Here is a 19222-nt window from a genome sequence, read left to right as displayed (position 1 = left end):
GATTGTGCGATAGACTGGAAACAAAATGAAAAGCCGAGAGAATAGCAATCCACGCTGCGTCAATGGGGCGAGACTCGGAAGGCGTGCGGCCAAATTCACGGGGATGAGGAAAAGAGAAATTGTCTCGCCGGGTCACGGGATCGCTCTGTCGTGTGAGCTGACGCTAGTCCCGTTTAGGCAGTCAAGGCTTGGCACTCGACCTTCGATTGACGGCCCTTTCGGCTTCAGCCCGCTTGCGAGGAACTGTCCAGCCCGACACTCCTTTCTCTACTCAACAACTCCCTCAATTACATCTCATTCACAATGGGTGGAGGTGGAAAGATCCCGTGTGTTTCCATGTTGGTCCCAATTGGTGGCTAGAGGACTAACAGATTCTGCTGCACAGGTACCCCAAGGAAGTTTGGTCCCCCGCTGGTGGTTGGTACGCTCAGCCGGGCAACTGGAAGGCCAACACCGCGATCATGGGCGCCTTCGTTATTGGCGTTGCTGCTGTTGCCTTCAGCATCAGCGCTGACCGGGAGTACCGCGACAAGATGCCCGAGCCCGGCCGCTTCTTCCCCAGCCGGTAGTACGTCTTGCCCTGGAACCCCCAATTTGTCCGAAAACTCCCCCCATACTGACCATTGTCCTTTTTCTTTATTTTTAGCTGGAGCCGACAGATTCGCGAGCACGAGAAGCAGCAAGCTGCTCAGAACCCCTCATAAAAGAGATACAACCGAGCCGTGGACGGTAGCCAGAGGAGGAATCGCTGCGTGACGGAACATTTTCTTATCGTGTTTTTACTATCATTTTATCGTTTTCTGTGGCTGTACGACAATAGAAGGGCGTTCCTGAATGAACCATTGGATCAATTGGTCAACAGGTGTCTCTGGGGAGACTCGTCCAATGTCTTAAATAATCGCTGCGTGTACAGGCGGACTCGTTCCGTGAATTCAGACTGATTCCACAATTCCTTCCCTCCCTTCTCTGTCATAGAGATCTCCGGCACACCAATTTGTTCTACCACGAACCCTGCAGCAACGGTAGCGCAGATCAGGGCCATGGGCAGATTACGACGGACGGCCCAGGCATCGAGAGATTCTCTCCAGGCTTGAGAAGCAGATAAGATAGGTTCAATGACATTGAACGGTTCACGCCCTGCAGTAACCATGCCCTGGGCCAATGCACCGAGGAAAGAATTGCCTGCACCTGTTGGGTCGACAACGGCCGTAGCACCCGACGTTCCTGGTTGATGATATGCGGGTAGCCATAACTTTTGGGTTCTCGAGAACGCGTAGCTTCCTTCCTTGCCCGCTCTGATAACAAGGCAGCCATCCCCATTAGGACCGATACCAGAGGCGAGGATAGTTTGGACGAGTTGCTGGCCTTCCTTGCTCCACTCGGACCACCCAGGCTGATCAAACATCATGCCCAACTCCTGATGATTGGGGCTCACCACATCGACAACTTTGTTAGCCGCGAAGAATTTCTCTTGCTCTTCCGGCGTGCAAAGATCTGGTACTGGCTCCCAGACAAAGATGGGTCGAGTTGACGCATGCTCAGCGGAGGGGGCTTGTCCTGCCTCATATAGCTCCTCACGCCGCCGCAATATCTCATTCACGATATGTATGCAACGAGATGGAGAGCAGACCATATGAAATGTACGAGACCAGGCCTGGGTGTCCGATAGCATGTAGGGCTCTAGCCTCAACTTCGGCGTAAGATATTTGAAATCTGGGTGTTCCTGTCAGTCATGGGTTCTTCGACCGTCAGAAATAAGACTCTCAACCAACCCCGCTTCTCATCCGGATGATATCCATTCCATGCTCTGGTCGTCAGTCTGGTATGATCGTTCCTGAAGACACAATCGGTGCCCCAGGACTGGAGGACTGCCAGTGTCTCAGGTGGAAAGTCGGAGCCAACATCGACAATCCAACTAACAGATCGTGCATGTGTAGATCCTGCAACCATACGAGCGCCAACTACAGCGAACGAAGCGGCACCTCCAAGAATGTTCTTGACTCCTGGTCTGGAACCTCCGAAATCAATGTCATCTGGGTGGAAACGGAGTGTGAGTATCTAGACCGCGGGGCTCTACGAAGAGAGATAAGCATACCAAGAATAAACATCCCCAATGTGCAGAATTCAACCTCGCCTGGTTGGGCAGAGGCTAGAACAGACTCGGCCATATTCAACAGGAAATCGAGGGTCAATGGCTGTACACGAATGGGAACAAGATAGTTATCAGATTGTGTATCCAGTCGGTTGGGACGAGGTTAGAGCCTCTGTACTGGAAATACCAAAGATACGCGGCGACGTCATTGGCTGCCGTTACCCCCGACGTAACGACGGAACGTACTGTTGCGGGCCCCAACTTCAGGAGCTCCAGGCTAGACTCCGAATCACCATTGACCCTTTGACACTCCCACCACTTGGCGTCCTGTGGATTGTGAAGGACTGAGAACAGCCGGATCGACTTTATTTACGATCCCGTTTCTTGCAACCAAGTGAAGATTTCCCTTTCGTCGAGTTCATTTCGCCCCTTTCCGACTTCTTCGAGCAACGTGTTGCCTAACATGGCGAGCGGCGGCCATATGCATAATTTCACCACCCTCATCAAGCGGTATGTATGATATTTATTGGTAGCTGCGTGGCCTTGATTCGTTTGTTTTTCGTGCTTCAATCTCGTCCAACCCGTGCGACAAATGCCCCAGCGCAGAGCATGCTAACCATGGTGTGGATTAATAGGCTCGAGGCAGCGACCTCACGCTTGGAGGATATGGCGATGTCCCTAGACGACCCCAACGTAGCGAAGGGTCTGGGTACTCCTTCCCCAGCTGCACCTGCCACCCCCGAACCTCCTAAGCCTGCACCTCCTCCCCCGGCGCCTCCTGCTGCGCCGCAGGTTCCCCCGCAGATCCAAGACTTCGACGCATTGATCAAGGGGGATGTCCAAAACTTTGTCAACCTCGGTGAGAAGGTTGGCGGGCTTGTTGCAGAGCAGGTGAGAATTCTAGATCAGCAGTGAGATTTGGAAATTGGCCATTGCTAACGCACACCGTGCAATAGTCAAAAGCAGTTCTGCAAGCCTTCCAGGCCGAGCGTACATTCCTCTATGTCTCGACGAAAGCCAAGAAGCCCGATGTCCCCCCTCCAGAGCTCATGACGGAATTGCACAAGGCCTCGGACAGTATCAACAACATTAAGGAGTCGAACCGTGCGTCACCATTGTTCAACCACCTGAGCGCCGTTGCGGAGGGTATTGTTGCCTTGGGCTGGTTCTTCGAGACCAAGCCCGCGGAGTTCGTGTCTGAGATGATTGGTGGTATTGAGTACTACGGAAACAAGGTGCTGAAGGAGTACAAGGAGAAGTAAGAAAATCCATGAAGTATAGAGTATGCGCCAGTGACTAACATGTTAGCAGGGACCGAACACACGTTGAGTACATCCAAGCATACTACCAGAACTTCAAGGCGCTCTCTGCCTATCTGAAGAAGCACTATCCCAAGGGCTTGACTTGGAACAACGAATCTGGCCTCAATGTGTTGGATGCTTTGAAAGAGATCAAGCGCGGCTCTGCCCCAGCTGGCGGCGCTGCTCCTCCTCCTCCTCCCCCTCCACCTCCTGTCCCTGCTCTCAATATCCCTGGCAGCGTCCCGCCCCTCCCCCTCCTCCCGGAATCCCTCCAGCTCCTGCGCCGTCTGCCCCCGCGCCCGATATGTCTGCTGTGTTTGACCAGCTCAACCAAGGCGAGCATATCACATCCGGTCTTCGCAAGGTCGACAAGTCGGAAATGACACACAAGAACCCCAGCCTGCGTGCGGGCTCGACAGTCTCTGAGGGCTCAGGTTCTCCCCGGGGCAAGTCGCCTGCGCCGAGCAAGAAGCCCAAGCCTGAGAGCATGCGCTCCCGCAAGCCTCCACGCAAGGATCTGGAAGGAAATAAATGGTTGATCGAGAACTTTGAGGGCTCCGATGAGATCATTGAGGTCGCCGCGGCGCAAAATCAGTCTATTCTCATCACCCGCTGCAACAAGTGTATCGTCAAGGTCTCGGGCAAGGCCAATGCCATCGCCATTGACAACTGCACTGGTCTCTCTATCATTGTTGACTCTTTGGTCAGCAGCCTGGACGTCATCAAGTCGCCCAAGTTTGCTCTGCAGATCGACGGTACCGTCCCGACTGTTCTGTTGGATCAGGTCGATGGTGCCACTGTCTATCTTGGCCAGCAGAGCCTTGCCACCGAGGTCTTCACTAGCAAGTGCAGCGCCATCAACATCATGCTGCCTCCCAAAGAGGGCACCGATGATGATACCAAGGAGTGCCCCGTTCCTGAGCAGATTAAGAGCTACATCAAGAACGGTGTGCTGGTCAACGAGATCGTTGAGCACGCCGGCTAAAGTGCCTCACGTTCGTGATACAGCCGGATCTATAAACAGACCCGGTTTCTTATTGCTCACGACTACCGGTTCCCCTTGTGATAGGATTCGGATTTAAATTGTTTTTTAATCTTCGCTTGCTGTACCTAGCGCTCTTTGTAGATATATTCCAAGAATACAGGTCTGTCCCGCACCATCATACCTACTCATCAAACTACCGAGCAATGATATCTGGAATCTTGAGATTTGTTATATTTGTTTGCATAAACTATCTGCTATAGAAAAGTACCTCAAACGCCCTTGACAAAGGAGAACCAATGAAGGAAAGAACCGACCGAAACGAAGAGTACTTCCCATTTCTCCTCAGTAAACGCCACAGACAGGATCACGACTGTTGCTCCATGCCTTCAGGTCTGCGCGAGGCAAAGTATGAGATTACAGTCAAGTAGAAAACAAAAGATAGAACGGGGGGTATATATCTGGAGCCCAAGCGCCTGGCCTACACTGATACGATGAGGCCGAACAGAAGAAGACAGAGTAACGAGGATAGAGAACCTGGTCCCACGTGAGAGAGATGAGACATGCTGGCATCTGCACCTGCAGATGGAGTGTCCATCTCACGGGGCCGGTGGTCGCTGTGCGGGTATTGGTTAGTGGTATCGGTCACGCTGCAGTCCGGCGCTTGCTGTGATCAATTGCAAAGTAGAAAAAAAAAATAAGAAACAACACAAAGTTTAATCATCATACCGACAGTAACCCGACAATTTGGCAGACTGAGACTTATGCTGAGACTCTCGGGGTTGAGAGATTATTTCAATAGCCGGCTCAGTTATTGTCAAAGGCCTCGTGTTTATGAACATCCAGGCCGCGAAGTCGCTTGGCAAGTAAGCTCTCACCGTTTTCAGAGCCGCTCTGGATAGAAGCATAAGGATAGCCTCCATAGCCAACGTCGCCCTTGTTGAGCTTGTTATATACAGTGCCAGACTGGCGGGATGTCTGCGAAGGCTCCACGAGGTCCATTGACTCTGATTCGTCCCAATGTAGAGGGCCATCACTTGGCGAGGAGATATAGCTCGGTAACACGGGGAATCCGCTTTGACCAGCACTTCGCCGGCGAGCTGCTTTCTCGATCGCTAGTCGAGCTCCGGCAGAAGTGGAAAGCGGATTCTCGCGAACGGGTTTATACGGACTGTATCGAGGTTCTGGCAATTGAATCTCGTTCCGAAGTTTCTCCTTGCCATCCGGGACTCTGTTTGCGAAGACAACCCGAATGCTGGAGTGCAGATAGAAGCGACCCCGGGAGGGACAACAGATGTTTAGATGAACGAGATACCGCAAGATTGGCTTGTCTTGGGGGTCCTCCGTTGGGTTTAACGAGGCTTCTGGACGATCAGTTCCATAGTTCTTTCGCACGCTCAGGGGCATGTCAATTATCGGACCTGCCGAGTAACTTCTTTGCCGGATGAACGTCTTTGTGCCGGGCTCCATATCGCTGAGATCGTAAGGGACGAGGAACAGCTTGACCGCAGTCTTGTGCGGGTTCTTGATGATGATTTGTAATTGTCCTTGCTGGGGAATTCGGTAGCTCCCACCAGGGGGGCATCTGGGAGACTCCGCTCTGCGGTTCTTCTTCTCCCGACGACGCCGCGAGTCGGCGTCTGGGGCTCGCTGAGCGCCCGATTCGATTGGGACAATTTCTTCCGGGGCCTTGGATGGGCTGAAATGATGTTTACGACGCCGGGTCGTACTGGATCCATCCTTGGGTAGCGAATTTTCTAGGTCGATTTGCCCAACATAGGGACTGGGACTATCGTCGGCGATCGACCGGCCATTCCCCGAAGTCGGGTAGCTGTAGAAGACAGCCGGGAACGGGACTGTCACATGGGGAGGACATCTCAGATGTCCTTTGCAGTTGCCTTTTCCTAGAACTCCGATTTGAGCAGTGAAGTCTAGCGGCTTAGACGGGTTCATAGACATCCGACCACGTAATATAGACTCTTCGTACGACCCGACCATCGGTGCATGAGGCTTGGGAGAGATCTCCGAGGCAAGAGAAGGTCTCCGTGCTCGAAACGCAGGCGTATTCGCCGTAGAAGCAAGCTGCAGGCTATATGACAAGGCAAGGGACCGACGAGGGGCGTGATGAGGTTGGAAATGCCCATCTTGTCTACCTTTGGGACATGGACTGCCAATATTGACCGTCCGTAGGTTAGGGGGACTGGAGTGCAGATGCCGAAAAGTCTCCGGTGGGAGAGTTCGTCGTCTATTAGCCCGTTCTAATGGTCCTAGTGGCTCTGCGGAATCAACCCGAGGCGAAAAGTCTAGATCGGTGTTGTTGGCTTGGTAGACTAGAGGGCTTGTCGGGGCTTTAAGAACATAGCTCGACGAGAACGATCCAAGCGACGGTGCTCGGGATCGTGATTGTAGAACATGTTCTGGTTCATGGCGATCGGAAAAGGGGTTGAACTGTCTTTGGTTGCTTTGAAAAACAGCTGCTCCAAACCACGGCGTTGTAGGAGAAGTGCCGAGGCGGGGAAATGGCGAGGATGGGCTGGGTTCCGCAAAACGAGGTTGTGGTGATTGTTCCCCATGATGCGGGGAGCCTTCTCTAAAGTCACCAGAGTGTAATGCAGATCTAGGACGCTGGATTTCGGCAGGCGAGCCCAGTTCTTCGGTATCTTCCCCACAGCGTTGGTTCTCTGAGACCTGCTCTACCATCCGCTCGTCGGCCTGCGAGTTAAGGGGCGGTATAGAACTATGAGGCGTATAGGATTCGCAAGTGTTGGTGTTTTGTGGCTTCATACTTTGTTAGCTAAAGACAATAAAGTAGATATGAACGAGAAGAGCTCTGGATCAAAGACCAGAAGTTACTATCTCAGCCCAATAGCAGCCCGACATACCTGATATTGCAATCTCCACGGCGATGACTCTTTAATTCGCTGTATGAGCTCCTGCCGATCGTTGGCCCAAATTTTGGACGGAGACGGCTCCATGGACGTATAATCTATAGCCATCCCAGCTGATCCGACTATATAACGTCCGCGGCCGTCGTCTTCGCCAGCCTGATCCCGAGGGGACCCTGGGGCTGGCTGTTCCGGCTCGCTATGGTCACCCGACCAGCGGTGCTGGGCCCGTCGATCCGGATCATGAAAGAGGGGCATCGTGGCGAGGCTGGAGTGACTATGAGGGTTTGAACGGCGAGTTGGACATCGCAAGAGGCCACCGACGGGGCAAGTGCTAGGATCAGGCCCGACAGTGGGGGGTGGGATGAGATGCGGTGTGGTGCAGATGAGCGGGTATGCCGTCAGAGGTTCCGAGTGGAATGGGGTGATTGGCACGGACGAATATGGGTATTTCGAACAAAATGATATATAGTTGTAACGAAACGAACTTAATATATAAAGGCAGGCACTGCAGAAGGAAGGAATGAGTGTACCGGAGGAGGAGTCCGGGAGAGAGGGGAAAGATAAGGCGTTGGAGGGCGGAGGATGTCATCTGGTGAGGTCGTGGGTCTCCCGATGATTCATCGGCGAGTAGTTTCGGGTTTCTCGTTGCGAGGGCTTTAGTTTCATCCAAACAGGTTGATCCATTTTTTGAGAGAGAGAGAATAATCCTAGCGAACAATATTCAAGTAAATAATACATAACCTATACACAATAAATCCACTGGATTCGATATATCTTGAATACTCACCCATATACTACCATATACTATCAGCTCCGAACTCCGTGGGGGGAACCACAACTTTTTTTTCGGTGGCCGCGGCTCGCCACTTTTTTCCTTCTCCGACTCCAACTGCAACAAAACCACCTGCAAACCCAAACTCGTGTGCCCAGCCATATTCGCGATTACCCAACCCGATCTTGAATAATTATGGCTCCCAAAAGAACTCGCGATGGCGAGAACAAACCCTCCGAGTCACGAGCAGGTCCCGCCATGAAGAAGCGCAAGGGCTTCAGTGTCGGTCCTGCAAACCTCCCTGACGGCACATATCGACGCAAGAGTAAGAATCTGCTGTTCTGTCAATACAAAGCCTCCGTCTTTCTAACCCGATTTTCTCTCTACAGCTCAAAAGATCAAGTCTGACCTGATCCAAAAGGCCAAAGTTAAGAAAGCCTACGCCAAGATCAAAGCCCAAGAACTCGCCACCAACACCTCCAAACCACTCTTCACTACCACTGAAGAAGAATCCGAAGACAAGCCCGAACCTGCTTCCCTGGAACTGCACCCTGATCGCGTAGCGATGATGAACGAGCCCGAGCCGGTGCCTGAGCCTGCGCCACGACCTGAGCGTCGCCCGCGCAACATGGATGGACAGCGAAGAGAGCGGAAACCGAAGCCCTCGGCGTTCTCCAAGGAAATTGAGATTGCGGAGCAGCGGAAACAGGCAGCAGAGGCGCGGCAACGGCAGCGGGAGGCTAGACAGAAGGATCGTGAAGCGATGGCTCGGGCGAAGCGGCCGGATCAATTTGGCAAGAGGCGGTTGGGACGAGAGAGTAATGTGCTGTTGAGTCGGGTGCAGCGGATGGTCGGCCAGAACTGAGTATAGACTGGGAGGAAGGGACAGTGGAAAGAGGCCTACATGGAATGGCAAACCAAAAAAGTTGTGATACCCAATTGTTACTTATTCAGTATATCTCTCTCATAGTCCTTACAGAGATAGTTTCCTTCCTTCCTTCTTCTCTTTTACATCCCTTATGACATCCTCCCTTCCCATCCCTGTCAATAAGGATATCTCCTTTGATTCCGTGTAGGATTTACAAACCTTTAAGTCATCTCTATATTCTCGGAAAGCGAACATAGGCGGCATTATACCAGGTTCGACCTATAAGCAAAGAATTCATGAACGCTTCATATTAGATCGGTCTTCTCGTTGAACTATATACATGGCTAGGCTATGTCGAAGCGGAGGACTTGGAACCTCCACTTCGAGGCTTCTTAAAGCAGGCAAACTCGCCCTTCGTTCGGTCTCGCAGGCGTTTAAGCACAACTCGCATCTCTCCCAGTTCGGACTGGAGTTTGGTGCGGGCCTCGTTGGTGGTACGGCGATCCAATTCTACATAGATTTGGCTTTGGATATTGGACGCTTCGTCGGTAGAGTACTGGGATAAAGTCTGCGCAATGAACTCGGTATCCAGCGTGGCTTGCATCAAGGCAGCCAGTGAGAAAGTGGGCCGAGAGCGGAACGCTGCAAGCAAGGACGACGACACTTCTACCAGGAGGTGTGTCAAGATGGTGGCTAGAAGCGATGATGGGGCATTTGTCGATGAGCGACTGGAGCTTGGTGATACTGTGGAGGGAATAGTTGTCGAGATCTCGGTATGCACCAGCACCAGAGTGAGCATGGTGCTGTAGACGTAAGGGCGCACTTGATCTGGGCGGTCGGTGGCAGGCACCCAGTCGGACGCGGTAATGCCTGTGGTGATGGTCTCGTTCAATGTAGCAATAGTCGGCTTAGTGTATGACTGGAAGAGTCGGTCTTCGATCTGTTTCAGGACGTCCCGAACGGTTTTGCCTTCTTCCGTCAACTTGACGGAGAATGACGTCTCGAAGTTGGCGATCAACTGCGGCACATATTCGGCCTGAAGGGCCTTGAGGTTCGAAAGTGTAAGGAGAATCCGTACATTCTGCAGAGGTTAGACTTGAAACACATAAACTTAAGATGATGCAATGAAACTTACCCTGTTGCGGGAATCGACGGAGTCTGCAGTGAGAACCGACAGAGCTGCATCGACTGCCTGGCTGGCTATGACCGGTCTAGAAATAACCCATTCATTCTCCTCTTCTGAGGGCGCGAGTCGTTCTGCATTCTCAACCAGTCCGCTAAGTGCCTTGTAGACACTGGACACAAATTGTGCCCTTACCATCTGAAGCAATTTGGCAGGCGGTTGGGTAACAACATCAATAGAGCCCGATTTCGCCATTGCTTCGGAGATGTACAGAATCTTCTGCATACCTCCAAGGATAGCACTCTCGAAAGCCACAAACAAGCCAGGCATCTTCGTCAGATCTCGTTTCTCCGAATCGCGAGTCCAATCCTCTAACATCTTGCAAATCTCTGCGTCCTTGCTCCACGCAGAGCATGCTACGCGAGCAGAACGTTCCCGCGCGATGCTGACAAGAGACTTGAGTTGATCATTTGTTGGTCCTGCGCTGCTGACGGGACCTAGTGCCGCCATCTCACTGGCAGCCGTGCCCAAAATGACGAGGAATTTACTAAGATAGTGGACACCACTGAGAGAGTTGGAATAAGGCGGCCAGAATGCATAGCCCTCCCAATGCTCTCCCTTCTTGGGAGCTAATATGGGCAGATTCTTCGGGTCCAGTTTGAACCTGGATTCGGTAGGTGTGACGCCCCGCGAGGCCGGACTTGTTGGACTGGGTGGAATGGGAGAGGAGAGGAGGGAAATGTCCTCTGTTGGAGGCTCATTGAACAGAGACAAGACATTCTCTCGAATGAGGTTCACCAGCTCCACAATACCTCCCTCGAGTTGCGTCACATTGGCAGAGGTAAGCCGGTGGTGCTTGCGGCTCTCGCCCTCGAAGCCGACAGGAAGGAGTCTTTGGCGGCTACCATCGATGAAGGATTGAGCTACCTCCCAGAAGTCGAGTACTTCGCCGAGCAACCCACTCTGAGACGACAGGAGTCGAGTAAGGAAAGCCTGGACGCAATCCCAAAGCTCAATGACCTGATCAGTGTCTAGCCGCTCGGGTATCTCTACCGATCCATCTCGTGGAGCTAGACGTAGATACGATGCAGTGGCCTGGGGCGATGGTTTCTCTCCTCCCGCCAGCCTTCGCCGCAAAATCTCAATCTCTACCTTGCATCGATCACAGAATGATGTTATCTTGGTCTTGAGGAATTCGTAACGGCTGAGGAGCCAGGTCCAGATAGGGTTGTTTTCAACACCCAATTCCAACAATGCTCCAATCAGCTCCATGTGCTCCTCCACAGGACCGGATGCTGTACTAGTCGTCGACGTCGTGGGTGCATCACTCAATCGTCTCCAGAGATCCCGCTTGAAGTTTTGGATTTGCTGATCAACATCCATCCACATCCGGCCCATGGCCAAGATCGTATGCGTTTCGTGGTCGGACAATTGCCGTTGAGCGCTGGAGGCCTGCTCCACAATATTCTTTGCCCGGTTTGCTAGAGTCCGAGCCTTGGTATACTGTTCAAAGACTGAATCATAATCGCGCTGTTGGATGGACTTGGACAAGTGACTTCCAATCTCATATACATCACGTTGCTTCTCCATGGTTTCCACAACCGACTTGAGCATCTGCTCGCGGTCTCGGCCTCCTAGCGCAGGACCCCAAACTTCCTCGGCCTTTACTGAAGCTTCGACCAGAGGGCCACGGATGCCTTTCATACCGTATTCGCTCTCCTTGGTCAGTGCGTTCTTCTTGGGCCCAGTTGTTACCACAGGAGCAGGTGATATGCTCCGGTGTTGGCCTGAATAATTCCGGAAGTGTCCCGAACGACGAGGAGCCAACGCTTGCTCCTTCGTCGCTCCTTGATCTCTCATCTCAGTGTATACGCTGTCAATAGTTGCTTTCGCGCGGACGAAGCGCTCGAAGTTCGCCTCCACCAGTACCTTCAGCGACGCTGACTTTTCGTCGATGGAATTCGACAGGTTCTCCAGACCAGCCACAAGCGATTCAATCGAAGCATCATGATGGACCTGGGAGAGGAACAGAGCGGGCGAGAAGGACGTCGATGAGAGTAGGAACCGAGACCGTTTGCCCCCGTCATCCTCGAGGCGTATTCCACGGCTCTTCAGAGTGCGGAGAATACTGTCACCTCCTCCCAGTGGATCTGGCTCATCATTCTGCGTGGTTTCTCTGGCATCTTTCCCTCTCCGAGATCCAAAGTTACTCCGCCAGTCACTAGGGGTGCGTTCTAGCGCAAAGTACCGCGACTTGCGCGACTTGGATTTCTGGACGGGCTCCTGGTCGGACTGGTCGGCCTCATCCAGCGCCGCCGGCCATTCATCAGGGAACTCCGAGGGCAGGTTATAATGACTCGCGACGTCGAGGTCGGACATGGTGGCTAGACGGTATGCTGGTCTGGTGTGGAGACAGGACGAATCGAAATGGAGGGGGGTTGTCTCGGGGTCAGGGTCCGGGGTGGAGGGCAGAGGCCACTACTCGGAGCCTCCTGCAGGAGACTGCAGATGAAGAGAATCGGCAGAAGCTAGGAATTGTATGTGGTGATAGGCAATGGCAGCTGTAGAATGGAACCAAGTATGGAAGCTCAGAACCCCGAAGTTGGGTTGTTGTCACAGCAGACCAATGACCAGCAGCAGAGTGGACTTTCGGGTAGCCGGAGAGCCATCAAACCACCAATGCGGTCTGCCCGGTCGGATCGGGGCGGCGCCGAGAAACTCGATTCTTTCGTCCCTTTTCCTCTTCTCTTCCTTCTCCCCACCATCACACCCTTCCCCCCAAAAAGCCGATTGTCGGGATCTGTTCACGATGCTCGCCGCCAGAAACTTCTCTGCTGCTCGCCAGTGCCTGCGGTCGGCCCGCATGGCCCCCAGCTTCGTCGCCTTGTCGCAGGTACCGTCCACCACCTGCACCCCCCTCTCGTCCACCGAATCCGAAGCGCCCACTTGACGAACAATCAATTGACTAACATGCTCTCGATTTTTAGCTGCGCGGTTACGCTTCCTCTCCCGCCGATGCTGTCGCCAAGTTCAAGGGCCAGAAGGGCTCTGATGTACGTGTTGTTCCCAGCCATCGCGATTTTTTCCCTCCTCGTGCCGGCGCCAACCGCGCCTGAAACCCACGGACAAATTCTCCACCTCGAAAGATAATATACAATCGCGACAATACTGACAAATTTTATTTTGCATAATAGGGCAAGTACACCGTTACTCTGATCGAGGGTGACGGTATTGGCCCGGAGATCTCTCAGTCGGTCAAGGATATCTTCGAGGCCGCCAAGGTAAAGACTCGTCGCAACATTGATTGGTCGGTAACAATCAGGGATACTAACTCTTATCATAGGCTCCTATCAAGTGGGAGTCCGTCGACGTTACTCCCATCCTGAAGGATGGCAAGACCGCCATCCCCGACGACGCCATCCGCAGTGTTCAGAAGAACTACGTCGCGCTCAAGGGTCCCCTGGCTGTACGTTCTCCACCTTCGCGCATTATGGCGATACCACCCTGCGTCATTGGCGATTGCTAATCGCATTTTCCCCCATCCTTTTAGACCCCCGTTGGTAAGGGTCACGTTTCCCTGAACCTTACTCTGCGCCGTACCTTCAACCTGTTTGCCAACGTCCGTCCTTGCCGCTCTATCGCCGGCTACAAGACCCCCTACGACGGTGTCGACACTGTCCTGATCCGTGAGAACACCGAGGGTGAATACTCCGGTATCGAGCACGTCGTTGTCGATGGTGTTGTCCAGAGCATCAAGCTCATCACCAAGGAGGCCTCTGAGCGCGTTCTGCGCTTCGCCTTCCAGTACGCCGAGTCCATCAACAAGAAGAAGGTTCGCGTCGTGCACAAGGCCACCATCATGAAGATGTCCGACGGTCTGTTCCTGAACACCGCTCGCGACATCTCCAAGGACTTCCCCGATGTCGAGTTCGACGCTGAGCTGCTGGACAACTCGTGCCTGAAGATCGTCACCGACCCCACTCCTTACAACGACAAGGTCCTTGTCATGCCCAACCTGTACGGTGACATTCTGTCCGACATGTGCGCCGGTCTGATCGGTGGTCTTGGTCTGACCCCCTCCGGTAACATTGGTGACGAGTGCTCCATCTTCGAGGCCGTCCACGGTTCCGCCCCCGATATTGCTGGCAAGGGTCTTGCCAACCCCACTGCTCTGCTCCTGTCTTCCATCATGATGCTGCAGCACATGGGTCTGCACGACCACGCCAACCGCATCCAGAAGGCTATCTTCGATACCCTGGCTGAGGGCAAGGTATGTTTTTGTGCTCCCAATCTCTTGGACAATGACTAGAAATAAACGCTAACAATCTTCCTTCCAGACCCTCACTGGCGACCTCGGTGGCAAGGCCAAGACCCACGAGTACGCCGAGGCCATTATGAAGCGTCTGTAAACTTACGTCGCTACTTGGATTTCTTGTACTATGACCCCCCATTTGATCTATTTCTTCTGTACCCTCGAACGACCTTAGACTTCCTATAGCGATCGAAATATACCTCTTTGTGGTTATGCCATTGTCTTCAAATCAAAACACGTAAATCGTGGTTGGGCTCTGACGGGAAGATGTTTCATAGAAATAGTTGTAAAAGTACATAAAACCCATTGTTACACATAACAAATCGAACAGTATCCAAAACGCCACTCCAAAGATCCGCTGGTATCAAGATGTAAAACTGAGATGAAGGAAAGGGCCGATATTTAGCCTCAACGTCGGCGAGCAGTTCGGCGGGTCATAGTGCTCGTTGAAGCCTTTTTGGTGTCCTTCTGCTTGGACCGTGATGCTTTTGCCCTCGTGCTCCTTGACCCTCCCTTGTCACTGCTCTCTTCCTCCTCGTCCTCGCTGTCTTTGCCACCATCACTACCCTCCTCGCCTTCTTCTTCATCACCTTCATCATTGACGTCGGAATCTTCCCCAGAGTCGGCGTCCTCGTCAGACGCCTTGCCTTGGCTACTAGAGCCAATTTCAACTTGGAGTCGTGTCGAGCGAGTTTCGCGTGCGGGCTGGCGAGTGCCACGATTGTATTTGCGACCTCGAGATGGAGCGGGGGATGAGCGGGGCTCTGCAGTGAGCGATTGGGTTAGTTGCTGGATTGGATACATAGTTGAGAGGGAGGCTTGAACTTACCATCAGTATCTGCCACTGTGCTTCCTCGTCGAGACTCCGCATGGCGACTTGTTACAGGCGACAAAGAGCCTTCTGTCGCCAGCCGTCTCTCAAACATGAGGTCCCCATATTCGTCGTAGGGAAGCTCAAATGGCCAGTACATCTCACTTGGCTCTTCGTCATCCTCGTTCGTATCTGCAAATACCGCATCCTCCTGTTTTATGGGTAGTCATTAGCAAGAGGATTCCCAACGTGCTCGAAAGGTGGAGTGTCGCCTACCCGTTCATCCAAAGCCTCCAAGTTGTATAGGCTCCCTAGCTTCTTCCATATCCCGGGAATGCGCATATGCTCTGCTGATGAGGGCGCATATCCTTGACTCTTCAGGTAGTCTGCAATCGCGAGCATACGGAAATGCTTGTGAACGCCTGTAAAACGAGCTTCATTAGCTTCCGAATGTCCCCCGGGTGCGACTCAGCTGCACCGAATGGTAACTCACCGACGGGTTTCCATTTAATTATCGCTTTCAACAGTGCCGTCTCTTGCTCGTCTGTCCAAGGATCGCCAATCAAATCATATTCGGGCTCGGGCTTTTCAGCGCTGTCGGTTGATCCGGGGGTGTCCGCGCTAGATTGCGCTGCCGTATCCTCGGGAGGTGTAGTGGAATGTGCGCGCTTGGTCTTCTTTCGAGGTGGCATAGCGACTATGCAATGTCATACGGCAGAACTAAAATAATTGACGCGCGCGAGATGCGAATACTGGAGAAAGTCGAGCTTCCAGAATGTCAGTCGCGGGTTCTGTTATCGGGTGGCCCGTGCACGATAGCCCTTCTCATCGCGGGACTGTCCCATGAATTTCGAACGCGTCCACCACAACACCACGGAGAGGTTCTGGCTGGTTATGGATTCAGGATGGATTCGGCTGACCATGAGTCTGATCCTTTCTCCAGCGAGAGCCTATGGAGACTTTCTAAGTTCAGTATTGAAGCTCTACAACCATTAGAGGACCTACCATGGAACGCGGACTTGCCGAGTACGTTTCCCGCATCCGAGGGTGTTTAGCTGGCTAATGACGTCTCTGTTGGTGCATAGCAATTCCAAAAACATGCTTTCAACCCCCACTTGAAGGCTTTGAAACGCCTGACTCGATATGGAAACTGAACTTCTTCCCCAACGACATCGAACGCCCCGAGTCTTCGGCCAATTCTGTCATCGAACCTTCGATCGACGCCCAATCCGATGCGCCATCAGACCCCCTCCACGATCTCTCGGACGATAATGATATCTGGAAGCTCGATTCGTTAAATGATGATCCCGATTACATTGCCCCTTCGAAGACGTGGGAGAGATATCAGGATCGTTCACATCGCGAACCAGTGTCGGCATACTTTAGCGAATCAGGCGCGAAAGGATTCGATGCCGCATTGTCACACCAAGCAAATGCCAAAGGAAAGCCCATTGCGGGTCGATTAGTCCGAGACAATGTCTTCATTCGGTCGCTGCTTCGCCTTGGGCTCGGATGGAGCTCGTCGTTTTTCCGCTACAATGAGCGGACAAAGACATTCGAGAGATCCATGAACGATGTGCGCGTTTCCGGGGTGAGCCTTGTCATGCTAGACTCTGTCATTTCCAGTGTGCTACAGTGCGGTACAAACATGCAGCACATACGGACTTTTGCAAAGAATGCGCCCACCAAGTTCAAGGATCTGTCTTCTTTGTTCACGTTGCGCGGTACCATTGTGATAATCATCTACAACCTGGAGCAGCAGATTCTCCTATATTCCCAAAGCATAGTTTCAGTCTTGCAGGTCATGACACTGTTTCAACGATGCGGGGACTTGATAAGCGCATTGGCGGATATCGTCCATGTGGCAGAGATGGCCAATTCGGATGCCCAGGTTATTTCTGCGGTGATTGAGCGGGCGGCTATCTTTACCCATATGTTTGGATGGATGGAGAATCTTCTGCAGGAAATTGTCTTCCGAGTAACTAGCCCCTGGTTTGAGTTCGTCGAACGCTGGATAGGGTTACGGCCGGAAGAGGGTGCTCTCAGCGAACTGGTGGCTAGTGGAAGAATGTTTGTTCAGTTGGAGCATCATAATGACCCTACGAAGTTCAAGACAGGCTCTCAAAGGACCGAGTACATCTACCTTGGTGCCAACATGCCTTCTTTTATACCGAAAGATCAAGCTCGGACTATTTTTGAGAGTGGACGGAGTTTGCGCCTTCTAAAAAGATCGCATCCACACCATCCCATTGCACGTTATGACGTGCTTCCTCGTGCCGGAAATCTTCATTTACACTGTGCGAATACGTGGAGTGATATTGAAAGGATCCAAAGGCGAGCCAATGAGTATGAATCAAATCTTCGTCATGAGATCTTGAAATACCACAGAGGACACAATTCTACGCAACCAGCCCAACTGGACGCCCCTGCCAGCAAAGAATCATCATGTGATAACTTGGATCACACGTATGAGTTCTTTGATATGGATGATGAGAAGATTATCTCGGGTTCTGCGGTAGATCAAAAGGCGCTTGCCAATGACAAGGTCAATCAACTACTTGAGAAGACCAGGGAGCCGGCCTCGGATTTTGTCGATGACGCGAGTCGCTTCGGCCCGGAGCTATCATCTGCTCTCTACCTCTCCCTTGCTCCAGTCATTACTTCCCAGGCACAACTAATCGACTTCTCTTACCTACACCATCTATTCAAAGAACACAATGTACGGCACCATCTTAACCTCCAATGGCGTTTTCAACTGCTTGGGGACGGCTCTTTTGCCTCCCGTTTGACACATTCCCTTTTCGATCCCGAGATGGAGAGTGGAGAACGCAAGAAAGGCGTAGTCCGGAGTGGTGTTCATACTGGATTGCGTCTAGGAAACCGGGATGCTTGGCCCCCCGCGAGCTCAGAGCTACGACTGGTTCTTATCGGGCTTCTCGGTGATTGTTACTTCTCCGAAGAGGATCCTGAAAACTCTGAACAGACGCGGGGTCAGCAAGACAATGAGCTCCCAGGCGGACTGAGCTTTGCGATCCGTGAGTTGACAGATGAAGAGATTGAAAGATGCAGAGATCCGAATGCTATCGAGGCACTCGACTTCCTCCGTCTCCAGTACAAGCCGCCCGAGGCTCTTGAAGCACTCATCACAGCGAAGTCATTGAAGAGGTATGATCGTCTCTTCAAACACCTGCTTCGGCTATTGCGAATGGTTTCAGTAGTGAAGGGACTGGTTCGTGACTCGACGAATCGCGGCTCCATGTCGGGAGACACCCGCAATGTGTTTCAAAAGTTTCGCATTGATGCCCAACATTTTGTGCTCGCTATTAGCGACTACTGCTTCCACGTCGGCATCGGATCTATTTGGGACCAGTTTCAGAAGACACTCACTAGAATCGAGCGCTGCCTCGACCGCGGTGACATTGACGGGACAATCGAAGCCGCTCACTCGGTCCCGCGCCTGCGTGACTTCCACGAGGACATTCTTGACCAAATGCTATTTGCATTTTTCCTCAGCAAACGGCACGCGCAGGCGGCTAAGCTGTTGGATTCAATCTTCGGGACTATATTAGCCTTTAGCCCCCTATCTAAGGCAGATGGGTTGAGTGGACTGCGTAACAAGAGCGAAGGAACCGTCCTCCACTTATACTCAACTTTCCGGAAACAAACATCCGCCTTTGTTGGATACCTCCGTGGCCTGGACACGGGCAAGGCATCCTCAAAGTCTATGGGGAAGTCTGAATCATTGCTCAGCTCTCGTACCGACACGACTAGCGTTTTCGAGCATTTGCGAGTCAGGCTAGATGTGAGGGATTATTACTGAATTCTCTGGGTCCTTGGAGGAAATGATGATTTAAGATACAGTACTCAGAGACTTTTGAGGATTTTTGATGAATAATGAAAGCCCCAAATACCACCAAGATTCGCATGTTTGCTGAAGCTCGTAACTCTGTACAAACAACTGTTCTTTGTGTGAAAGGCCACATCCAGGATACTGATACCTCGTCTCTCAGGCAAACAATACATATACCTCTCTCTCTCTTTTCTCTGGATTACTTTCTCTCTTATTTTCATGT

The 19222-nt window shown here is 52.4% G+C and overlaps 9 protein-coding genes across 9 annotated transcripts; 5 read left to right on the top strand and 4 right to left on the bottom strand.

The window, feature by feature from the left end:
* Positions 1–303: 303 nt before the first annotated feature.
* On the top strand, positions 304–704 carry N7496_011546 (uncharacterized protein; the record flags this gene model as incomplete). The annotated part of the gene is made up of 3 exons (XM_056704459.1): positions 304–326; positions 386–568; positions 647–704. 3 exons carry the CDS (start codon positions 304–306, stop codon positions 702–704), a joined length of 264 nt encoding a protein of 87 aa, XP_056550419.1.
* Positions 705–847: 143 nt separating this feature from the next.
* N7496_011545 (uncharacterized protein) lies at positions 848–2168 on the bottom strand (the record flags this gene model as incomplete). The annotated part of the gene is made up of 3 exons (XM_056704458.1): positions 848–1713; positions 1773–2033; positions 2096–2168. The coding sequence occupies 3 exons, from the start codon at positions 2166–2168 to the stop codon at positions 848–850; spliced, it is 1200 nt and encodes a 399-aa protein (XP_056550418.1).
* Positions 2169–2555: 387 nt separating this feature from the next.
* Positions 2556–4378, top strand: capA (adenylate cyclase-binding protein; the record flags this gene model as incomplete). The annotated part of the gene is made up of 5 exons (XM_056704457.1): positions 2556–2602; positions 2728–2983; positions 3049–3350; positions 3404–3605; positions 3632–4378. The coding sequence occupies 5 exons, from the start codon at positions 2556–2558 to the stop codon at positions 4376–4378; spliced, it is 1554 nt and encodes a 517-aa protein (XP_056550417.1).
* Positions 4379–5182: 804 nt separating this feature from the next.
* Positions 5183–7518, bottom strand: N7496_011543 (uncharacterized protein; the record flags this gene model as incomplete). Its single annotated transcript, XM_056704456.1, has 2 exons — positions 5183–7153; positions 7258–7518. The coding sequence occupies 2 exons, from the start codon at positions 7516–7518 to the stop codon at positions 5183–5185; spliced, it is 2232 nt and encodes a 743-aa protein (XP_056550416.1).
* Positions 7519–8230: 712 nt separating this feature from the next.
* On the top strand, positions 8231–8900 carry N7496_011542 (uncharacterized protein; the record flags this gene model as incomplete). The annotated part of the gene is made up of 2 exons (XM_056704455.1): positions 8231–8360; positions 8425–8900. The coding sequence occupies 2 exons, from the start codon at positions 8231–8233 to the stop codon at positions 8898–8900; spliced, it is 606 nt and encodes a 201-aa protein (XP_056550415.1).
* A 352-nt stretch (positions 8901–9252) lies between these two features.
* Positions 9253–12405, bottom strand: N7496_011541 (exocyst subunit SEC5; the record flags this gene model as incomplete). The annotated part of the gene is made up of 2 exons (XM_056704454.1): positions 9253–9984; positions 10039–12405. 2 exons carry the CDS (start codon positions 12403–12405, stop codon positions 9253–9255), a joined length of 3099 nt encoding a protein of 1032 aa, XP_056550414.1.
* A 430-nt stretch (positions 12406–12835) lies between these two features.
* N7496_011540 (isocitrate dehydrogenase (NAD(+)) IDH2) lies at positions 12836–14435 on the top strand (the record flags this gene model as incomplete). Its single annotated transcript, XM_056704453.1, has 6 exons — positions 12836–12919; positions 13014–13079; positions 13221–13307; positions 13370–13492; positions 13577–14296; positions 14364–14435. 6 exons carry the CDS (start codon positions 12836–12838, stop codon positions 14433–14435), a joined length of 1152 nt encoding a protein of 383 aa, XP_056550413.1.
* A 311-nt stretch (positions 14436–14746) lies between these two features.
* Positions 14747–15841, bottom strand: N7496_011539 (EAF7 family protein; the record flags this gene model as incomplete). Its single annotated transcript, XM_056704452.1, has 4 exons — positions 14747–15102; positions 15168–15360; positions 15426–15571; positions 15643–15841. The coding sequence occupies 4 exons, from the start codon at positions 15839–15841 to the stop codon at positions 14747–14749; spliced, it is 894 nt and encodes a 297-aa protein (XP_056550412.1).
* Positions 15842–15892: 51 nt separating this feature from the next.
* Positions 15893–18969, top strand: N7496_011538 (tubulin gamma complex associated family protein; the record flags this gene model as incomplete). The annotated part of the gene is made up of 2 exons (XM_056704451.1): positions 15893–16175; positions 16271–18969. The coding sequence occupies 2 exons, from the start codon at positions 15893–15895 to the stop codon at positions 18967–18969; spliced, it is 2982 nt and encodes a 993-aa protein (XP_056550411.1).
* Between the last annotated feature and the right edge of the window lie 253 nt (positions 18970–19222).

This window comes from Penicillium cataractarum, assembly GCF_028827025.1.
Source record: "Penicillium cataractarum strain IBT 29864 chromosome Unknown utg000009l, whole genome shotgun sequence".
NCBI classification, from domain to species: domain Eukaryota; kingdom Fungi; phylum Ascomycota; class Eurotiomycetes; order Eurotiales; family Aspergillaceae; genus Penicillium; species Penicillium cataractarum.
This window is presented reverse-complemented; position numbering and strand designations above follow the sequence as displayed.